This window comes from Haematobia irritans, chromosome 5 (genome assembly GCF_050003625.1).
Source record: "Haematobia irritans isolate KBUSLIRL chromosome 5, ASM5000362v1, whole genome shotgun sequence".
Taxonomy (NCBI): domain Eukaryota; kingdom Metazoa; phylum Arthropoda; class Insecta; order Diptera; family Muscidae; genus Haematobia; species Haematobia irritans.
In genome coordinates this window covers 169,424,965-169,444,140 of record NC_134401.1, presented here as the reverse complement: position 1 = coordinate 169,444,140, position 19,176 = coordinate 169,424,965, and the positions used below count along the sequence as shown (strand labels likewise).

Here is a 19,176-nt window from a genome sequence, read left to right as displayed (position 1 = left end):
CTCAAGCCCTCCTGAAATTTCAAAAGAAACCCTAACATTTGGTTCATGGTGGTGGGTATTTAAGATTCGGCCCTGCCGAACTTAGTGCTGTATATACTTGTTTTTTCTTGGTTCGTTAAAAGAAATCGTAACGTATGCTAATCACTGCTCCACGTGGCCAACAAATGTATGTTTCTGTTAAATCATGTTATGTTTGCATGGGCTCGTGGGCGATGCAAACTATGCTATATAAATGTAACTTATAACGATAATTGTCTATTGGTGACTATAACAGCTACGTAGCCCAGTGGTAGTGTGTTGGCTTACAAATTGCATGGTTCCCGGTTCGATTCTCCGTCCAGGCGAAAGATTAAATTTAAAAAAATTATAAAATTGAGTAATTTCTTCAACATTATTTGTATTACAGAAAAAGGTGCCAAGAACTAAAAATTTCGTGGAAGTGAAAATTGTGTGAGGGAATGAGCATATCCAAGCATATAATATTTTTGGGCTCAAAATGCTTCCAAACATATAATATGTTCACATAAAACAAACATAATAATGTTTCGGAAATATCCAATAATATATGTGCTTCCTGCAAAATATGTTTGGAACATATGTTAGAGAAGCGATTTTTTTGAGGGTGTGGGAGCTAATCTAAATCTGAACCGATTTCAATCAAATTTTGCACGCTTGACTATACTACTATCTCGTCTCCTTCTGGGTGTTACAAACATATGCACTAACTTATAATACCCTGTTCCACAGTGTGGAGCAGGGTATAAAAAGTTCTTTCTGGTAGTTAAGCACTTCTCGGTTAACCTAGGATGGTTTAGCTGGAAACCTAAGATGCAAATGCTAAATCGGTCTATCCCTTTGCAATTTTGGGGTTGTGAAATTCATGCCAATCCTTATACCAAAGACTTTTCTTGGGGTACAATAATGGTAGTGGCTTTCTTTCATGAAAAGAAAAAATATTTTTTTAAGTTCCACCTCTTCCAAAATCTCCCGGTTTGCAGTGGATCAAGTCAATATTAAAAAAAAAAAAAACAAATAAAATAAATATTCTTTAAAAAAAAAATAATTCAAATAGAAACAAAACTCCAATTTTTGATTTCACTCTTTGGGCCTCTGGCAAACTTACCTCCAGTGTAATTCAGCCTCTGTTGTGGCAGCATCCTTTTCAGGCATTTTGTAATATTCATAAACAAATGATGTGGTACCATTCGATGTCTGAACCTGATGCAATTGTGGTGTACCCAATGCACTCAAATTCACTGAAGTCGCAGCCGATTCAATCAAATGTTGATGCTGTTGCTGCTGCTGATGTTGATCGTGGTCATGATGGTGATGATGTTGTTGTTGCTGCTGCTGTTGTTGTTGCTGTAGACCATTTGTGGTTTGTTGATCATCCGTTTGTTGGCCATGGTGGTGGCCAGCATGTGCCGCACTATCTGAGGGCGAAAGACTGAGTAGGGTTTGTGGTGTGGCCGCTGAGACTACAGTGGTCAATTGGGGATGTTCAAAATAGCGGGATGTAGCCACCGAAGAGGCAGGCAATTGATATGTGTTTCCATTGTGCTGATGTATGATCACCTCATGGGGACTGCTTTGATGATTTGAGGAAGACATGGAGAGTGAGGAGGCTTGTGATGAGGGGGTGGCGGGAGGTGGAGAAGCTGCATTCTGGTTGAGGGCATCGCCATTTGTTAAAACCGTACGACGTCTAAGTGAGGAAGAGTTTATGTTATTGTTACGGGAAAAAGAACTTTAACTGGCAAATATTACCAAAGAACCCAATTTAAGTGTGTGTTATTTTTCTCTCTTTTTTTTTTGTATAGAAAAAGAGCAATTAACTATCAAAATATCTTGAGATATTGTTTTTTTCAACACCTTTTTCCTTTAAAAACAAAAATCTTTGTCAGAAAGTGTGATAAAGTATAAAATTTTAAAACGTATTTCACACGGTCCCCCCTAGATGGGCCAACAAAATTGAATAAAAATAATTGTGTTTTTTTTGGCATTCATATTTCTAGCACCACATACCGAAAGAAGAAAAGGGAAGTTTACAGTGGCAATATATGCAAATTATTTATCCTTTAAGCATTGCTCTATACAAAAATAATGTCTACGTTATGATCATTTCTACTTAAGGGTTGATTGCGCTCATGAAATCTGATAGCAGGATAAGCTTGTCGGATACAAAGAAACAGGAGCTCATTGTATGTCACCAGTACTGTTATTATTTGGCTCTTTTGAACGTAGAAAAAAAAAGAAGGCCTGGAAGAGCACATGGTTTCAATATTTTGTCGTTTGTTTAATCATTCGTAAAAAAATTGTTATATTACAACATAAAACACAGCAAGAAATGGGTAACTGCACATCCCTGTAACAAACCCAATTCTAAGATCAATGAAATGAACGAAGGAAAGAGAAAAAAAGGCAATTTCCTTTCTTGGTAATGTTTTCTTTTGCAAAGTAACGAAAACATAATAAAAAGTTTAAACCATTAAATGTCAACACATAAATTACTTGAGGAGCTCAAGGAAATTGAAAAAAAGGATTAACCAAATATTACAAAAAAATACGAAAAACATAAAACGAAACGAAATATGAAATCACCATAAATATGGGACCACACAGAGAAAGGAATTAAATAACAGTTTTTTTTTTTGGCGACATATATCAAATACTATATACGTGGACTTAAGGGATTCGAAATGGAATTCGGCTAGCTGAAAGAGCAGAGGTTATTGAAGCTCGATTTCAGTAAATAAATGTCGACTACCAATAACAATTGGAATTAATAGTTTGAAACAGTAGTTTGGACAAAGATTTAATTTTTTTTCTAATTTTTAAAATTTTAAATTGTTTTCATTTAAATAGTTTAAAAAATTTTAAAATCCTTGAACAAAAAATTGCCATATATAAATCGTAAATACAGCTATTAAATAATATTTATTTTTGATACCAAAAAAAAAAAAACAACAATACACTTTTACGAAAAACAAATAATCTTAGTTAATGGCTAAAAATATAATTTTTTGTTAGCTCTCTTCCCCCAGTTAAAAAGAAAAAAAAACTTTTTTGTCAGAATTTCAGCTAAAAGTCATAAATATCTCAAAATTATTGTTTCTTTGTTAATTTTATTAACTTTTTTCCATTTCATATCATTTGTTTCAATTCATTTGGATTCTTTTTTTCTTTCATTATTATAAATGCACATACATAATCCTATAGAAACATTAATAATTGTTGCTGATTGTACAAAACAAAAAAAAACATACCATCATGGATGGACAGACAGAGAAATAAAACAAACAAAAAATTCAAAAAAAAAAAGAACACCATTTTTTCGTGTATATTATATGTATGCATCCCCACAATATACTATAAATTATAAATGCAAAAACAAGCACAGGTTTAACATTTGACATTTTCAATTTGATTTACTTAATAAACGCAAATTAACTGCTTAAAAAACAAAAATAGCAACAATAATAAAATAATACGAAAAAAAATGAATACATCTTTTGATGGTTATAATCTTCCCTCTCATGGTTTTTATAGAATTTTAGCAGCTTGGACTATAGAAAGAATTAAGAAAAAAATTAGAAGTGCAACAAAAATCACTTGCTAAAATAAATGATTAACCCGTTAATGGATAAATATTCTTTTCAATTTGATTTTGCATTATTGTGCTTTAATTTTGGATGCTGGTGGAGAGGTTTCTTTATTGTTTGTTTTTTCTCCTAAACCTGTCTTATTGAGCCTTAATTGAGTTTAATACCAGCTTAAATCTTACAAAATGTATATTTCCATAAAAAATATTTCACCGAATTTTATTGATCACCAAATGACATAAAAGTCTAAATGAAAGTGAAATTTATGAATTTTATTTATATTAAAATATAACACAAAAAAAGAAATAATATGACACAAATTTACAGAACAAGTTATTGGTGGGGGTTAGAAGTCTGATGACAATTAAAAATGTTGCTATAATTATACCAAATAAGGGTAGAGTAAAAAATACCGAGAATATGGGATCAACGTTAGATATTCATGTGTAAGTTAATAGTTTGAACCTAAAGCCTACGGAACGTTAAAATATTTCCACTTTGGAAAAACATGAAATAAGTTTGAATAGAAAGAAACGAACGCATGATCAAAATATAGAAATTTTGAAGAAAAAAAATCAATAAAGATGGTCCAACGGTTAGCATGCCCGCCTTGCATACACAAGGTCGTGGGTTCGATTCCTGCTTCGACCGACCATCAAAAAGTTTTTCAGCGGTAGATTATCGCACCTCAATAAAGCTGGTGACATTTCTGAGGGGTTCAAAGCTTCTCTAAATGGTTTCACTGCAATGTGGAAGGCCGTTCGGACTCGGCTATAAAAAAAAGAGGGCCCTTGTCATGGAGCTTAACATGGAATCGGGCAGCACTCAGTGATAAGAGAGAAGTTCAGCAATGTGGTATCACAATGGACTGAATAGTCTAAGTGAGCATGATACATCGGGCTGCCACCTAACCTAACCTGGGACCACTTTGAGAAGATCGCAAAAAATAAACATCAAAGCTTTAATAAGCAGAGGTTCATGTATACAAGGGAGCGAAGTCTATATTGATTATTAGACGAGATTAACTCTGATTGAGGGAGCCACCGTGGTACAATGGTTAGCATACCCGCCTTGCATACACAAGGTCGTGGGTTCGATTCCTGTTTCGACCGAACACCAAAAAAGTTTTTCAGCGGTGGGATATTCCACCTCAGTAATGCTGGTGACATTTCTGAGGGTTTCAAAACTTCTCTAAGTGGTTTCACTGCAATGTGGAACGCCGTTCGGACTCGGCTATAAAAAGGAGGTCCCTTGTTATTGAGCTTAACATGGAATCGGGCAGAACTCATTGATAATAGAGAAGTTCACCAATGTGGTATCGCAATGGACGGAATAGTCTAAGTGAGCCTGATACATCGCGCTGCCATCTAACCTAACCTAACTCTGATTGACGGAAGGGACGATACCAGGAACAGCAAGCAATGTGGAAACATTCCGGGTAGCTGGGGGTCATGCTATTTATTGAACAATAGTACAAGACCGGATATCTGGTCTTTTACACACATGACTCCGGATAAGCCGATTTGGATCCAAACACCTAGATTCTGTTTCGACTTTCAAACCACAGTATGGTTCTGTTCAATAACTGGTTATGATTCATGAACCATACTAGAATAAAATATTAGATTAAAGGTTTAATTGGAAACCGAAATACGAGAAAATTTAACCCATTGCTACGAGTTATGGAGCCAACCCGGACTGAGTTAAAGGAATGACGACAACAGTACTATGGGACTCGAATGAAATCAAAACCAGGGAGAATAAAACGACACGAATTTAGGGTACCAGAATTAGAGAATACAGGACATTTGGGAAGAGTATGGAGATTGGTAGAAATATTAACAGCATTACTGAGAGAAGATGATCCATCTCTGGATACCTTTATGAGAACCCCGAGTAAAAATTAAGCTGGTGAGGGTGACGATATTCGGAGAAAGCCGAATGGCTAATGCAGTCTTAAAAGGAGGGTCAAAATCTTTGGATTCAAGTAAACTTTTTTTAATGTGCAGTTTAGAATTTATTCATTTAAACGACAAGAATTTAGGGTACCAGAATTAGAGAATACAGGTTATTTGGGAGGAGTATAGAGCTTTGTAGAAATATTATCAGCATTACTGAGAAAAGATGATCCATCTCTGAAAACCTTTCGGAGGAAAACCATTCGGAGGAAGCCGAATGGCTAATGCAGTCTTAAAAGGAGGGTCAAAATCTTTGGATTGAAGTAAACTTTTTTTCATGTGCAGTTTAGTATTTATTCCTTAAAAAAACAGAACAATTTTCCTCACTTTAATGACCCAATACCTCATCGAAAGAATATCTTTATATCTAAGACATTTGGTTTTCATCTGGGACTTAAAACAGAGACGTTATATTAACCCTCTCATGCCCAATGTTGCCTATAGGAATATTGTGCTTATAAAGGGTGGTTAAATTGTACACTGAAAAAAATATTGTCGTGAGGTCAAAGATTTCATGTCTTTAAAATACGAATGCAAATTTTTCTTAGCATAGAAGACGCATTTCTCTAAAATAAAGTTATTTTCCTTGTCCAAAAGTCAATAAACTTTTCAATGAAGTCGTATTGTCCTTATAATTAAGCGATTTGACTTAAAAATGGGTATCTTAACATGAAAGAAAAAATGTATAGGCTAAGGTCAACTTGACTTTAATAATTCAGAAAAAATCTTTAAATTTAATGAAATTGTCTTTAAATTTGTTGTCTTTTTGAATCTTGACTACAAAGCAAAAAATCGTTCAAATATAGGACATGTTTTTCAAAACTTTATTTTAAAGAAGTTTTTTACTTCAAACATAGCATAATTTCTACTGGAAGTCGAGTCCTAATTTGGAAAATAAAGTTGCCGTTTACTCGCTTTTAAAGGACTTTGATAACATATGCAGAAAAAAAAGCTGAGAAAGCGAAAAATTAAAATTTGCTTCCTAGAAGCAAGTACACAAAACCTAAATTTAAAAGAGAATTGTGTCTTAAAAGTATCCTTACTTGTATTCTCCGCTTCTTTGGCTCGGAATCAATACCAAATTTTTTAAAGCAAAGACAAAATCTTTGGAACCGAGTATGCTTTTTTTCAGTGTAAGGGCCGATGTTGAATGTGAACCACACCTAAACGCCAAGTTTTTTCCGAATTTTATTTGACATTTCTCTATTTCAGACTTACTCAATTTGAACCATGGAGAGATACACAATCCAATAACGTGTTAAATGGTTCCAAGAAATGGCAACAATGGATGATCCATTTTCGAAGAAAATCATCTTCAGTGATGAGGCACATTTTCACCTCAGTGGATTCGTCAATAAACAGCATTGCCGCATTTGGGCGAATGAGAATCCATGAGTGATTGTCGAAAAACCAATGCACCCACAAAGAGTGGCTGTTTGGTGCGGTTTATGGGCTGGCGGCATCATTGGGCCTTAGTTTTTCCAAAATGAGGCCGGTCAGGCAGTTACTGTGAATGGTGTTCGCTATCGTAAGATGATAAGGAACTTTTTATGGCCCGAATTGGAAGATATGGATGTGGACGATATGTGGTTTCAGCAGGACGGTGCCACTTGCCACACAGCTAACGAAACAATGGCTCTTTTGCGCAACAAATTCAATGGCCGTGTTATCTCACGTAATGGCGATGTCAATTTGCCGCCAAGATCATGTGATTTGACACCGTTGGACTTTTTTCTTTGGAGCTATTTGAAAGAAAAGGTGCACGTCGATAAGCCAGCAACAATTCAAGAGCTAAAGGATGAGATAATTCGGCACATTAACGGCATAGAACCTCCATTATGTTTCAGCGTCATCGAAAATTTGGACCATCGGATGGAGGTGTGCCACCGAGGTCGCGGCGCCCATTTGGCCGATATTTTGTTCCATACATAATTGAGCAATAGCAATATATCATAATAAAATAAAATTACAATAATTTCCTAAATAGTTTGTGTTTTATTCAAAATCAACATCGGCCCTCGAAATTTTAACCAACCTTTATTTTTATTTGTTCGATATGTGATTTTTTGCATTGTGTGAGGAACCAGGATAGCAAGGACTTTGAATTTTTTGCATTTCATGTGTGTGTCAAGACTAACATATATAGCGCATAAAAATTTTTTTAGACCTGTACATTTTAATTCGAGCATGAGAGGGTTAACTTATATCCGTGTCATGTGTTTTTCATGATTTTTAATTTTGCGGTTAGAAGCGTATCTGATTCAAAATTCATACATCCATTGCTTTCATTTGTCCAATGCGACAAATTGGTAGCCATAATTTGGTTAAACTAAATTCCTCTATAATTGATACAAATTCGATTTTTTTTCGCTAACAATTCTATAATATTGACGTTAATGCAAATTAATCGATAAGTAGATGATTACTTATGCAAATTCAGTTTGTTTATGCCACAAAATTCTCAATAATTCCATACCAATAGTATTCAGAAAACAGTCGCCAGGAGGTGGTATAGAATTGAAAAAAAATAATACAACAACACCAATACAAACACGAGCCAATTTTAACAAAACAAAAGCAAAAAACACACACACACAATCATAATAATAAAATGAATAAATTATTAATTAAAAGACGGTTAACTAATAAATGAGTCATGATTGAATTTTCTAAAGGCTGAAGGTAGAGTAGGCTGCTACTAACTGCGGTTTTCTAGAGGAGCAAATAGTCGGGGCGGATAAAACAAAAAACAACAGTTACAAACATAGTATAAATGATTTGCAAAAATATGTAAAAGTGTAAACATTTTATAATAACTATAATGAAAAAAAAAACCAACAACTAAGGCTATAATATACAATATCAAATGACTATGTAGATCTATAATCTCTAGGAAACTTTGTCACTTAGACAAGCAGAGAGAAACGAAAACAAATAATTTGAACTATTCTATGACATTATTGTGTTCAAATTGAAGTGTACTTTTGTATATGTCTGCATGTGAATGGATTATTAAATGACATTACAAGTGACAAAAGCAATAAAAAATAATTAAAAAATTATCATACCTTAAACAGCAAAAAAAAATATACAAAACATTCTTTCAAACATACATACATCAATACATACAAAAACTCATAAAAATTTATATGAGAAAAAAAAAAACAAAACAAAACACAATTGAAATGCATATGAATGAGTGACCAATGCATTTCAATGTGTTTGTAATTTTCTTTTTGTGTATATTATCGTATATGTATCTGAATGCGAATTGAAACAAATAATGAAATGATAAGATTTATATAATTAAAGAATATAAAAAAAAGAATATCATTTTAACACAACAAAAACTGAAGGACAAACGAACATTGACTGCAGTTAAAATAAAAATACAAAGGCACACATGCGCATTATTAAGTCGCTTATTGTAGCACATCTCAGCCATACAGAAGCCAAACAGGCAAACATACGCTCATACAGCACTATTCACGGCAAGAGATCATACCAATATGGAATTATATAGAAATGGTTTATACTCAAATCATTGTTGTCATCGACTATTTGAAGAAAATACGAAAAAACAAACACACAAATGAATATAAAAATCGACACTAACAATCATATAATCAGATGTGAGAGCCGGTGCTATAGGGGTATTATGTATTTCTTAATGTAACACTAGTCTACAAATTCTTAAAAAATTTGTAGACTATATCTTATATTGTATTAAGGGAACCACTGTGGCGCTAGGTTATATTAGGTTAGGTTAGGTGGCAGCCCGATGTATCAGGCTCACTTAGACTATTCAGTCTCTTGTGATACCACATTGGTGAACTTCTTTCTTAGCACTGAATGCTGCCCGATTCCATGTTAAGCTCAATGACAAGGGACCTCCTTTTTATAGCCGAGTTTGAACGGCGTTCCACATTGCAGTGAAACCACTTAGAGAAGCTTTGAAACCCTCAGAAATGTCACCAGCATTACTGAGGTGGGATATTCCACCGCTGAAAAACTTTTTTGGTGTTCGGTCGAAGCAGGAATCGAACCCACGACCTTGTATATGCAAGGCGGGCATGCTAACTATTGCACCACGGAAAACAACAAGTGGCTGTTAGAGCCCTCCAGCATTTAATTGTGAATAAATCTTTTGTTTCTCTTTGCATCGCTTATTATTGACAGTGTTGCAATCACGGTTTCCACTCGTGTTAAAAATAAACTACCAAACTTTGAAGAAAATTTTACCACAAATCAACCAAATTAAACAAAAAACATATTTTCAAGTTTATTACGAAAAAACCTTTTTTCTCCGAATAAATTAATGACCCCCCTCCCCTAACAGCGATAATTTGATGGGAATGAAACAACACGAAAATTAAATTTTTTAATTTAAATTATAAGATATTGCATTTATTGAAAATGTTGTTAAAATTTTATTTCTATAAAAAATTTGGCCAAAATTTGATTTCTATAAAAAGTTTTCTCAAAATTTTATTTCTATAGAAAATTTTGTCAACATTTTATTTTTATATTAAATGTTCTCCATATTTCATATCTATAGAAGGTTTTCTTAAAGTTCTTTTTCTATTCTATTAGTAGGAAAAAATGTGTGTTTCTTCGAATAAATGAACGACCCCCCTTCCCTATCAGCGATAATTTGTTGGGTATGAAACAACACGAATATTACAATTTGTAAAGATATTGCATTTATAGAAAATTTTATCTCTATAAAAAAATTCTCAAAATTTTACTTTTATAAAAAATTTTGTCAAAATTTTATTTCTATAGAAAATTTTGTTAAAATTTTATTTCTATAAAAATTTTGTGAAAATTTTATTTCTATAAAAATGTTTGTCAAAACTGTATTTCTAAAGAAAATGTTGTCAAAATTTTATTTCTATAGAAAATTTTGTCAAAATTTTATTGTTATATAAAATGTTCTTCACATTTCATATCTATAGAATGTTTTCTTGAAGTTCTTTTTCTATTCTATTAGTATGAAAAAATGTGTTTTCTTCGAATAAATGAATGACCTCCCCCCCTATCAGCGGCAATTTGTTGGATATGAAACAACACGAATATTACAATTTGTAAAGATATTGCATTTATAGAAAATTTCGTAATTTTTTTTTTTCTATAGAACATTTGGTCAAAACTTTATTTCTATAATAAAATTTGTCAATAAATTTTTCTACAAAAAGTTTTGTCAAAATTTTATTTCTATAGAAAATGTTGTCAAAATTTTATTTTCATACATGTTCTCAAAATTTTATTTCTATAAAAAAAATTTGTCAACATTTTATTTCTATAGAAAATTTTTTAAAAATTCTATTTTTATGTAAAATGTTCTCCACATTTTATGTCTATAGAAGGTTTTCTTAAAATATTATTTCTATAAAAATTTTTCTCCAAATTTTATTTTTATAGAAAATTTGGTCATTTTATTTCTAAAAAAGGTTCGATCAAAATTTTATTTCAATAGAAAATTTGATCAAAATTTTATTTCTAAAAAAAAAACTTCGGTCAAAATTTAATTTCTATAGAAAATTTGGTCGACTTTTTATTTATATCGAAAATTAAAGTAGGTCTTACACTGAAAAAAAAAACATGCCCGGTTCCAAGATTTTGTCCTTACTTTAAAAATTTTGGTATTGATTCCGAGCCAAAGATGCGGAGTAAGGATACTTTTAAGACACAATTCCCTTTTAAATTTGGGTTTTGTGTTCTTGCTTCTAAGAAGCAAATTTTAATTTTTCGTATTTTTCAGAATTGTTCTTCATATGTCAAAGTCCTTTAAAAACGAGTTAAAGACAACTTTATTTTCCAAATTCAGACTCGACTTCCAGTAGAAATTATGCAATGTTTCAAGTAATAACGTCTTTAAAATAAAGTGTTGAAGAACATGTGCTATATTTGAACGATTTTTTGCTTTGTATCAAGCTGCAAAAAGACAAAGAATTTTTCTGAATTATTAAAGTCAATTTGGCCTTAGCCCAAACATTTTTTCTTTCATGTTATGATACCCATTTTTAAGTGAAATCACTTAATTACGAGTATAAGGACAATACGACTTCATTGAAAAGTTTATCTAGCGACACCAGAAATAATCTGAAAAGTATAGAGCTGAATATATTGGGAGAATGGATGCAAACCATATTGAAAAATGGGGTTAGACTAAAGCCATTGCAGTACCAAAACGATCATGAGCTCACCCTTGCACAAAAATGAGCCAAGAATTTGCTTAGCTTGCATGAAAATGGCAAGTTATCTAATTTGGCTTTTAGAATCCAATCCAATAAATAAATAAATTGAATAGTTTGTGAAGAAACAAACGATGATCACTCTTCGCTGGTATTCATCGACAGTGGGGCCAAAATAAATGCCGAATATTATCGGGAAAATATCATAAAGACAATTTTTAAACCCTGGACACATCAACATTGTAGACGCAGACCATGGATATTTCAACAGGGCTCAGCACCATCACATGCATTAATTAAGAATAGCTTTGTCGGCCGTTGGAACGTCATAATTCATGCTAAAAGTCAAATCAAACCTGAATGCAAATTTTGATGTTGTTTCCGATTTTTCCCCTTTGAACCTAACCTCACATATCTTATATTAAAGAAAATTATATTTAAATCTCAACTAGATAGAACTTCTTCATTAATCGAATTTAAATGAGAATTTAAATTTATTGGTGTTTCCAAATAACAAAAAAAAAGTGTTACCTAGTGTTATTCTACTTAATTGTTGAAGTAAGTGATATTGATGCTGGTTCAGTGGCTACTGCCATTACCAAAGTATGTTGGCCATTGCAATTAAAAAAATTACCAATGCTTATTAAACTTTAACAAACGATGACTTTTGGTATTGAATTCATTCATTTATCCAATACAACAACTAAAGCAATAATAACAACAAAACATACAAACTGTGAGAAATAATTTATGAAGAAAAACGAAATAGATGAAAATATAAATATACCAGACAAAAAAACAACAAAAATAATAATAACAAATGGTAAAAATCTATAGTGGTAACAAAAAAAAAAACACAAAAATAATTGAATGAAAACCAATGCATAAGACTTCATATACGATAGACTATAAAAGCTACACACGAAAATGACATTAAATGATAATACTGTTAAATAAATAAATTTCAAGGTTAAAAGGTGACATATAAACAATTTCATGTAGCAGACACAAAACAATATCAACAACTAAATTTATATATATATGAGAAAACCAACAACAACAGTTACAATGGTAACATTAAAAACAGTTTTTTTTTTTTAATTCTAGCATACAATCAAGCAGACACTTGACATATGTAAAATACGCACTTCCGTAATGATTTATCATTATTTTGTGTGTTTGTATTCGTCTTACAGGCGACAGCATGAAATGAAGTTATTGTGCACCAAAAAAAGCGAAAGGTTTCACACTTTACACAATAATTTTTGTTCGTTTCCCAGGTAACCTTGATACTGGGAATGGAAAAACACCAACACTAATAAAACAATTTTGAATATTTTATTCAACTGTAAAACCTAATAATGATTGATCATGTAAAGCTAAAATATTGAGAATATCTTTTTTTTGTAATTATTTCTTTTGCTTAAAACTTATTGGTTTGATTTTCTTTGGCTTATTGGAAAATTCCTCTGTTTGCCTATATATCTCGATTTAGCAATACATGATCGATGATGCATTCCATAAGTAGATTTAATTGACTTATCAAGTGATTAACACTGAACCAACGCAACAGAATACAATTATCGAAAAGCTCCATCATCCTAGGCCCATACAAACACTGGTCAAAAAGAATTAAAATCGAATTGTTTAAAGTTCATTGGTGGAGAAAAAATTAAATAATTTTCATGCAAAAAAAAAATCCAATCACTAATCTCTTTAAAGTTTTTTGAACTTTAGCATGTTTACATAGTAAGGGGATTTCATACAAAGTCAGTGCTTTACCTAAATCAACCATATTAAATGGCTTGACTGGCATAACTAAAAAATCATTACAATAATTTTAACTATAGCAAATTAAAAGTTTCTAAGTAATTACCCTCCCAGCAGCAGCAGCAGCAGTCAGACTATCAAGATTATATTATGTGTTGTAGTTTGAAATATTAACGTAATACATACCAAACGAAACGTCTTAAGATTCGAATGAATAAGAAGAAAAATTAATTGCCATTCCAAAGTCATAGACAAAATGTTACATCGACATGTTAATGTGAGTGTTGGCAAGGCGCAAATGACATTTAATGTAAACCATAACGAAAGACTTAAGACACAAACATGATAGGTATTAAACACATTCCACACTAAAATGTTGCCAAATAAGAATTAGTAAAGATTTTTGCTTTTTGGTGTTTTTTTTTTTTTTTGCTCATGAGCATGATAATTTGACATAGTAGTCATAGACATAAAATACGCTAAATCAAATGAAATATGAAATATGTTGCACAATTGTTCAAATACATTAATATTGCATGTCAAAAGACTATAAAAAAATTTAGATTTTATAGAAGAGTTTATTTCATGTCCTGTTTCTCCATTTGAATAAACAACTAGAAAGTTTATTGAGCATAGAAGTTCACCTTTTTTTAGTTTGTATTTTGAGATTTAATTAATTTTAACCCAGTTGAAATAGTCATACAAAGTTAAAAGAAAGTATTGTGTCCTCGCGATTGTTATACAAATTCATTATCAGAATGGAATGAACCAAGAAATGGCTACGTTGTCCACAAAGCTATTTTGAGAATGAGAATTTTTTAAATAAAAATTTATTTCAATTTTATTTTAAAATTTTTTAATTGAAAATAGCTACGTTTTTAATTCAAACAAGTATATACCCTCCACCATGGATTGCGTAGAAACTTCTACGAAAGACTGTTATACACAGTCGAATTACTTGGGCTGTGGTATCTTAAATCGTTTTCTAAATTGTGAGTTAGTCCACACGTGCTATATATTAGACAAAAATATATGTAAGTCTACAAATAATTACAAATCGATATGGACTTTTTCACGGTACGTAGGGAGCCAGAATTGAAATATGGGTGACGCTTATATGGGTGCTATACACAATTATGAACTTGATATGGACCAATTTTTGTGTGATTGGGGATCGATTTATCTGAGGGTTATATATAACTATAGACCGATATGGACCTAGTTAGGCGTGGTTGTTAACGGCCATATACTAGCACAATGTACCAAATTTCAACTGACTCGGATGAAATTTGCTCATCCAAGAGGTTCCAAAACCAAATCTCGGGATCGGTTTATATGGGGACTATATATGATTATGGACTGATATGGACCACTTTTGGCAAGGTTGTTAAATATCATATAGTAAAACCGCATACCAAATTTCAATCAGATCGAATGAATTTTGCTTCTCCAAAAGGCACCGGAGGTCAAATCTGGGGATCGGTCTATATGGGGCTATATATAATTGTGGTCTGATATGAACCAATCCATGCATGGTTGTTGGATACCATATACTAACATCACGCACCAAATTTCAATCGAATCGGATGAATTTTGTTCTTCCAAGGGGCTCCGGTGGACAAATCTGGGTGATATATATGGGGGCTATATATAATTATGGACCGATTTCAACCAATTTTTGCATGGGTATTTGCGGCCATATACTAACACCATGTACCAAATTTCAGCCGGATCGGATGAAATTTGCTTCTCTTAGAGGCTCCGCAAGCCAAATCGGGGGATCAGTTTTATGGGGGCTATATATAATTATTGACCGATGTAGACCAATATTTGCATAGTTATTAGAGACCATATACTAACACCCTGTACCAAATTTCAGCAGGATCGGATGAAATTTTCTTCTTTTATAGGCTCCGCAAGCCAAATCGGGGGATCGGTTTATATGGGGGCTATATATAATTATGGACCGATGTGGACCAATTTTTGCATGGTTGATAGAGACTATATAATAACACCATGTACCAAATTTCAGCTGGATCGGATGAAATTTACTTCTCTTAGAGGGTCTGCAAGCCAAATTTGGGGGTCCGTTTATATGGGGGCTATACGTAAAAGTGGACCGATATGGCCCATTTGCAATACTATCCGACCTACATCAATAACAACTACTTGTGCCAAGTTTCAAGTCGATAGCTTGTTTCGTTCGGAAGTTGGCGCGATTTCAAAAGACGGACGGACGGACGGACGGACGGACGGACGGACATGCTCAGATCGACTCAGAATTTCACCACGACCCAGAATATATATACTTTATGGTGTCTTAGAGCAATATTTCGATGTGTTACAAACGGAATGACAAAGTTAATATACCCCCCATCCTATGGTGGAGGGTATAAAAATTAACAGAGTTTTGCAATCAACATCAATTAAATTTTTAATTGAATCAATTAAACAAATTAATTGAAATTTTCAAATCAAATTAAAAAATTTATTAATCTAAAATTTTTTATGCCCAATTAAAACTGTGATTTACATTATAATTTTCGTGATTGAAGACATTTCAATTAAAAATTTAATTGGATCAATTAATTTCGTGATTGAATCTGAAAATTTTTTTTCTGTGTATGTTTAGGAAGGTGATTCTTCACTGTGCTGATTAGCGGAAAGGGCTTCGTTTTCCACCATAAAGACTACGCTAGACAATAGACATGGTTGCTGACTCGGAAAAAACCGGGAAGTTTTGATGCACTCACAACATAGTAGAGATCTCGGGCCATAAGACTCATAATTTGGTTTGGTCCATGTAGAATTCCCTTAATGAAGTAAAGCTGGTTCCAAGTGAAGCATGTACACAAAATAATATCTCCAGCGGCAAATGGCAAAAGGTGGTCAACCAAATTGTTCTTTTCGTATATTTTATTATGTCGTTGTCAGATTTCAATATAGTAGGTTAGCTTAGGTGGCAGCCCGATGTATCAGGCTCATTTAGACTATTCAGTCCATTGTGATACCACATTGGTGAAGTTCTCTCTTATCACTGAGTGCTGCCCGATTCCATGTTAAGCTCAATGACAAGGGACCTCCTTTTTATAGCCCAGTCCGAACGGCGTTCCACATTGCAGTGAAACCACTTAGAGAAGCTTTGAAACCCTCAGAAATGTCACCAGCATTACTGAGCTGGGATAATCCACCGCTGAAAAACTTTTTGGTGTTCGGTCGAAGCAGGAATCGAACCCACGATCTTGTGTATGCAAGGCGGCCATGCTAACCACGGTGGCTCCGTTCAATAAAGTAAATCCCTGAGGAAGATGGAAATCCCCATCGAAAGATAGGATAAAAAATATGAAATATATAATCTTTTATTTGCATAAACTCATGACCATGAAAGCCTGACTAGAAATTCTAGAAATCAAATTGGAAAATATTTACTTTAATAAAGTTCATTATAAATATAAAAAACTAATTTGCAGTTGATTGGAAATACGAAAAGGCCTTTTTGGACAAGCCAATATTTAATTTTTATCAGAAATTTTGTTTTTATTTCTAGTTTTAAAGAAATTTGGATTTTAATCGATTTTTTCAAAAATTTTGAATTTTAAAACATGTCAAAATTTTGTTTGATATATTGAAAATTCCAATGAATAATTACTGATAGTCAACACTAGCATTGTTTGTCACCGACATAGTTCGAAACAAAAAAAAAAAAAACACAGAAGAAGAAAACCAAGCACTAATACATTGAACTAAAAAACAACTGTAATTAATCAATTGATACATAATAGTATTGAGAATTAAGCAGGGCTTATTTGGCGTGTGCTCTTTTGAAAAACGTGTTTCGTATGTCGTTTTTTGCTCCATCGCCATGTGCGTCACATAACTTGGCAAATAGACAAAACTAAAGACAAGAAAAAATTGATTTTAATTTGAAAGAAAAAAACAAAAAACACAAACAAAATTTGAATACTTTTCAAATATTTCCCACTCGAACATCTATCAATAACACATGCACATAGACATTGCTGCCACATGGACAATACAGCGTAATATACATTTTTTCTTTCGAAATTATTGGCAAAATTATAATAAATATGTGAAAATAAACACACACTGCAAAATCAAAAAAAAAAATGTGTTACACCAAGTCTTATTTGAAAAACAAGTGCTAGCTGATTGTTGATGGCCTGCAGGTTGCTGCTGTGCATTAGCCTCTCATGATTGGCTGTTCAGCTGTGGCCATTATTTGTTAATATTGTAATAATTGTTTATGAAGTATGTAAGAGACGACGTGTGGGCATATTTGCATATTAATTGCATTGTAATTTTAACTGTTGTACACACATACCAACACTACCAGCAAATTAAACAGAAGCAGCATCAGCAGCACTAGCTACAACATTAGTAGCCAGCCTTAGTGGGTAGGTAGGTGGTAGCTGCTTAAGCAGCCTAATATGAAAACCTAGTGAGCTGTTACACGGGTACTGCTACAACTTCTAGCAATAATTTGGGTAATTTATTACATATGCCGGTGGTTATTTGGTCTCAAATAAAACGCATATTTGTAAAGATTGGTTTTTACCTATGGTCTTTTACTGTCTGTCTGTCTGTATGTCTCTCGTTTTGTTGCAGTTTTCTACAAATTTGTAAATGATTTCAGAAACTAGAGTTTGATGATTTGTTTTGTATTTTTACTTTAAATAGATTTTGTCTGTAGATCATTTGCCTATAATTATCCAAGGCTAAATGTTGATGTGTTAAGTGAGTATTGTACTTGGTTTTTCTTAAAACTTACATACACAGAGTTTTTTTGTCGGCTTTTTGTGGTTTGTAGTACTTTTTATGGTATTTTGTTTTTCATACTGTTTTGTTTGTTTGTGTGTCTTTGTTTTTGTTTGTTAAAAGGTTTTGTACTCTTGTCTTCATCTCTGTTAAATTAAAGTTTAACACTTAAACTTATCATTATCATGTTCAGATAAAATACAAGAACAACAACAACAACAACATCAGTAAACAACAAATAAGGCAAAGTTATAACAAAAAATATAAACAATTAAGTGTAATTATTTTGTAGATGAGCGTCTGCCAACCAGAAGCTAAAAACACAAACCCCACGTGTTAGATTGGAAAAGTAAGACAAACAAGTAAGTAAGGTCTAAAGTCGGGCGGGGCCGACTATATTATACACTTCACCACTTTGTAGACTAAAATTTGTGTTACCATCTCAACTCCTTCATGAAGGTTTATATTCCCATATACAAATATTTATATCTTAACCGATTTGGAGACAATTTTTTGTACTATTACAAAATCTCTAGATTTAAAATTTAAATCGGCTGATGCCCTGGGATGAAGCACAATGTTACTAAAGGGTGATTTGTTAAGAGCTTGATAACTTTTTTTTTAAAAAAAAACGCATAAAATTTGCAAAATCTCATCGGTTCTTTATTTGAAACGTTAGATTGGTCCATGACATTTACTTTTTGAAGATAATTTCATTTAAATGTTGACCGCGGCTGCGTCTTAGGTGGTCCATTCGGAAAGTCCAATTTTGGGCAACTTTTTCGAGCATTTCGGCCGGAATAGCCCGAATTTCTTCGGAAATGTTGTCTTCCAAAGCTGGAATAGTTGCTGGCTTATTTCTGTAGACTTTAG

The 19,176-nt window shown here is 32.7% G+C and overlaps 1 protein-coding gene across 5 annotated transcripts in view; it reads right to left on the bottom strand.

The window, feature by feature from the left end:
- The window catches only part of grh (grainy head), a 475,110-nt gene that overhangs the window by 98,491 nt on the left and 357,443 nt on the right, over positions 1 to 19,176 (bottom strand). Inside the window, exon 2 of one of the 5 annotated variants that reach the window (XM_075311015.1) lies at positions 1,124 to 1,705. The exons of the other annotated variants lie outside the window; for them this stretch is intronic. Coding sequence (XP_075167130.1) covers positions 1,124 to 1,705 — 582 coding nt within the window. The remainder of the gene's footprint in view (positions 1 to 1,123; positions 1,706 to 19,176) is intronic. 5 annotated transcript variants of the gene reach the window in all.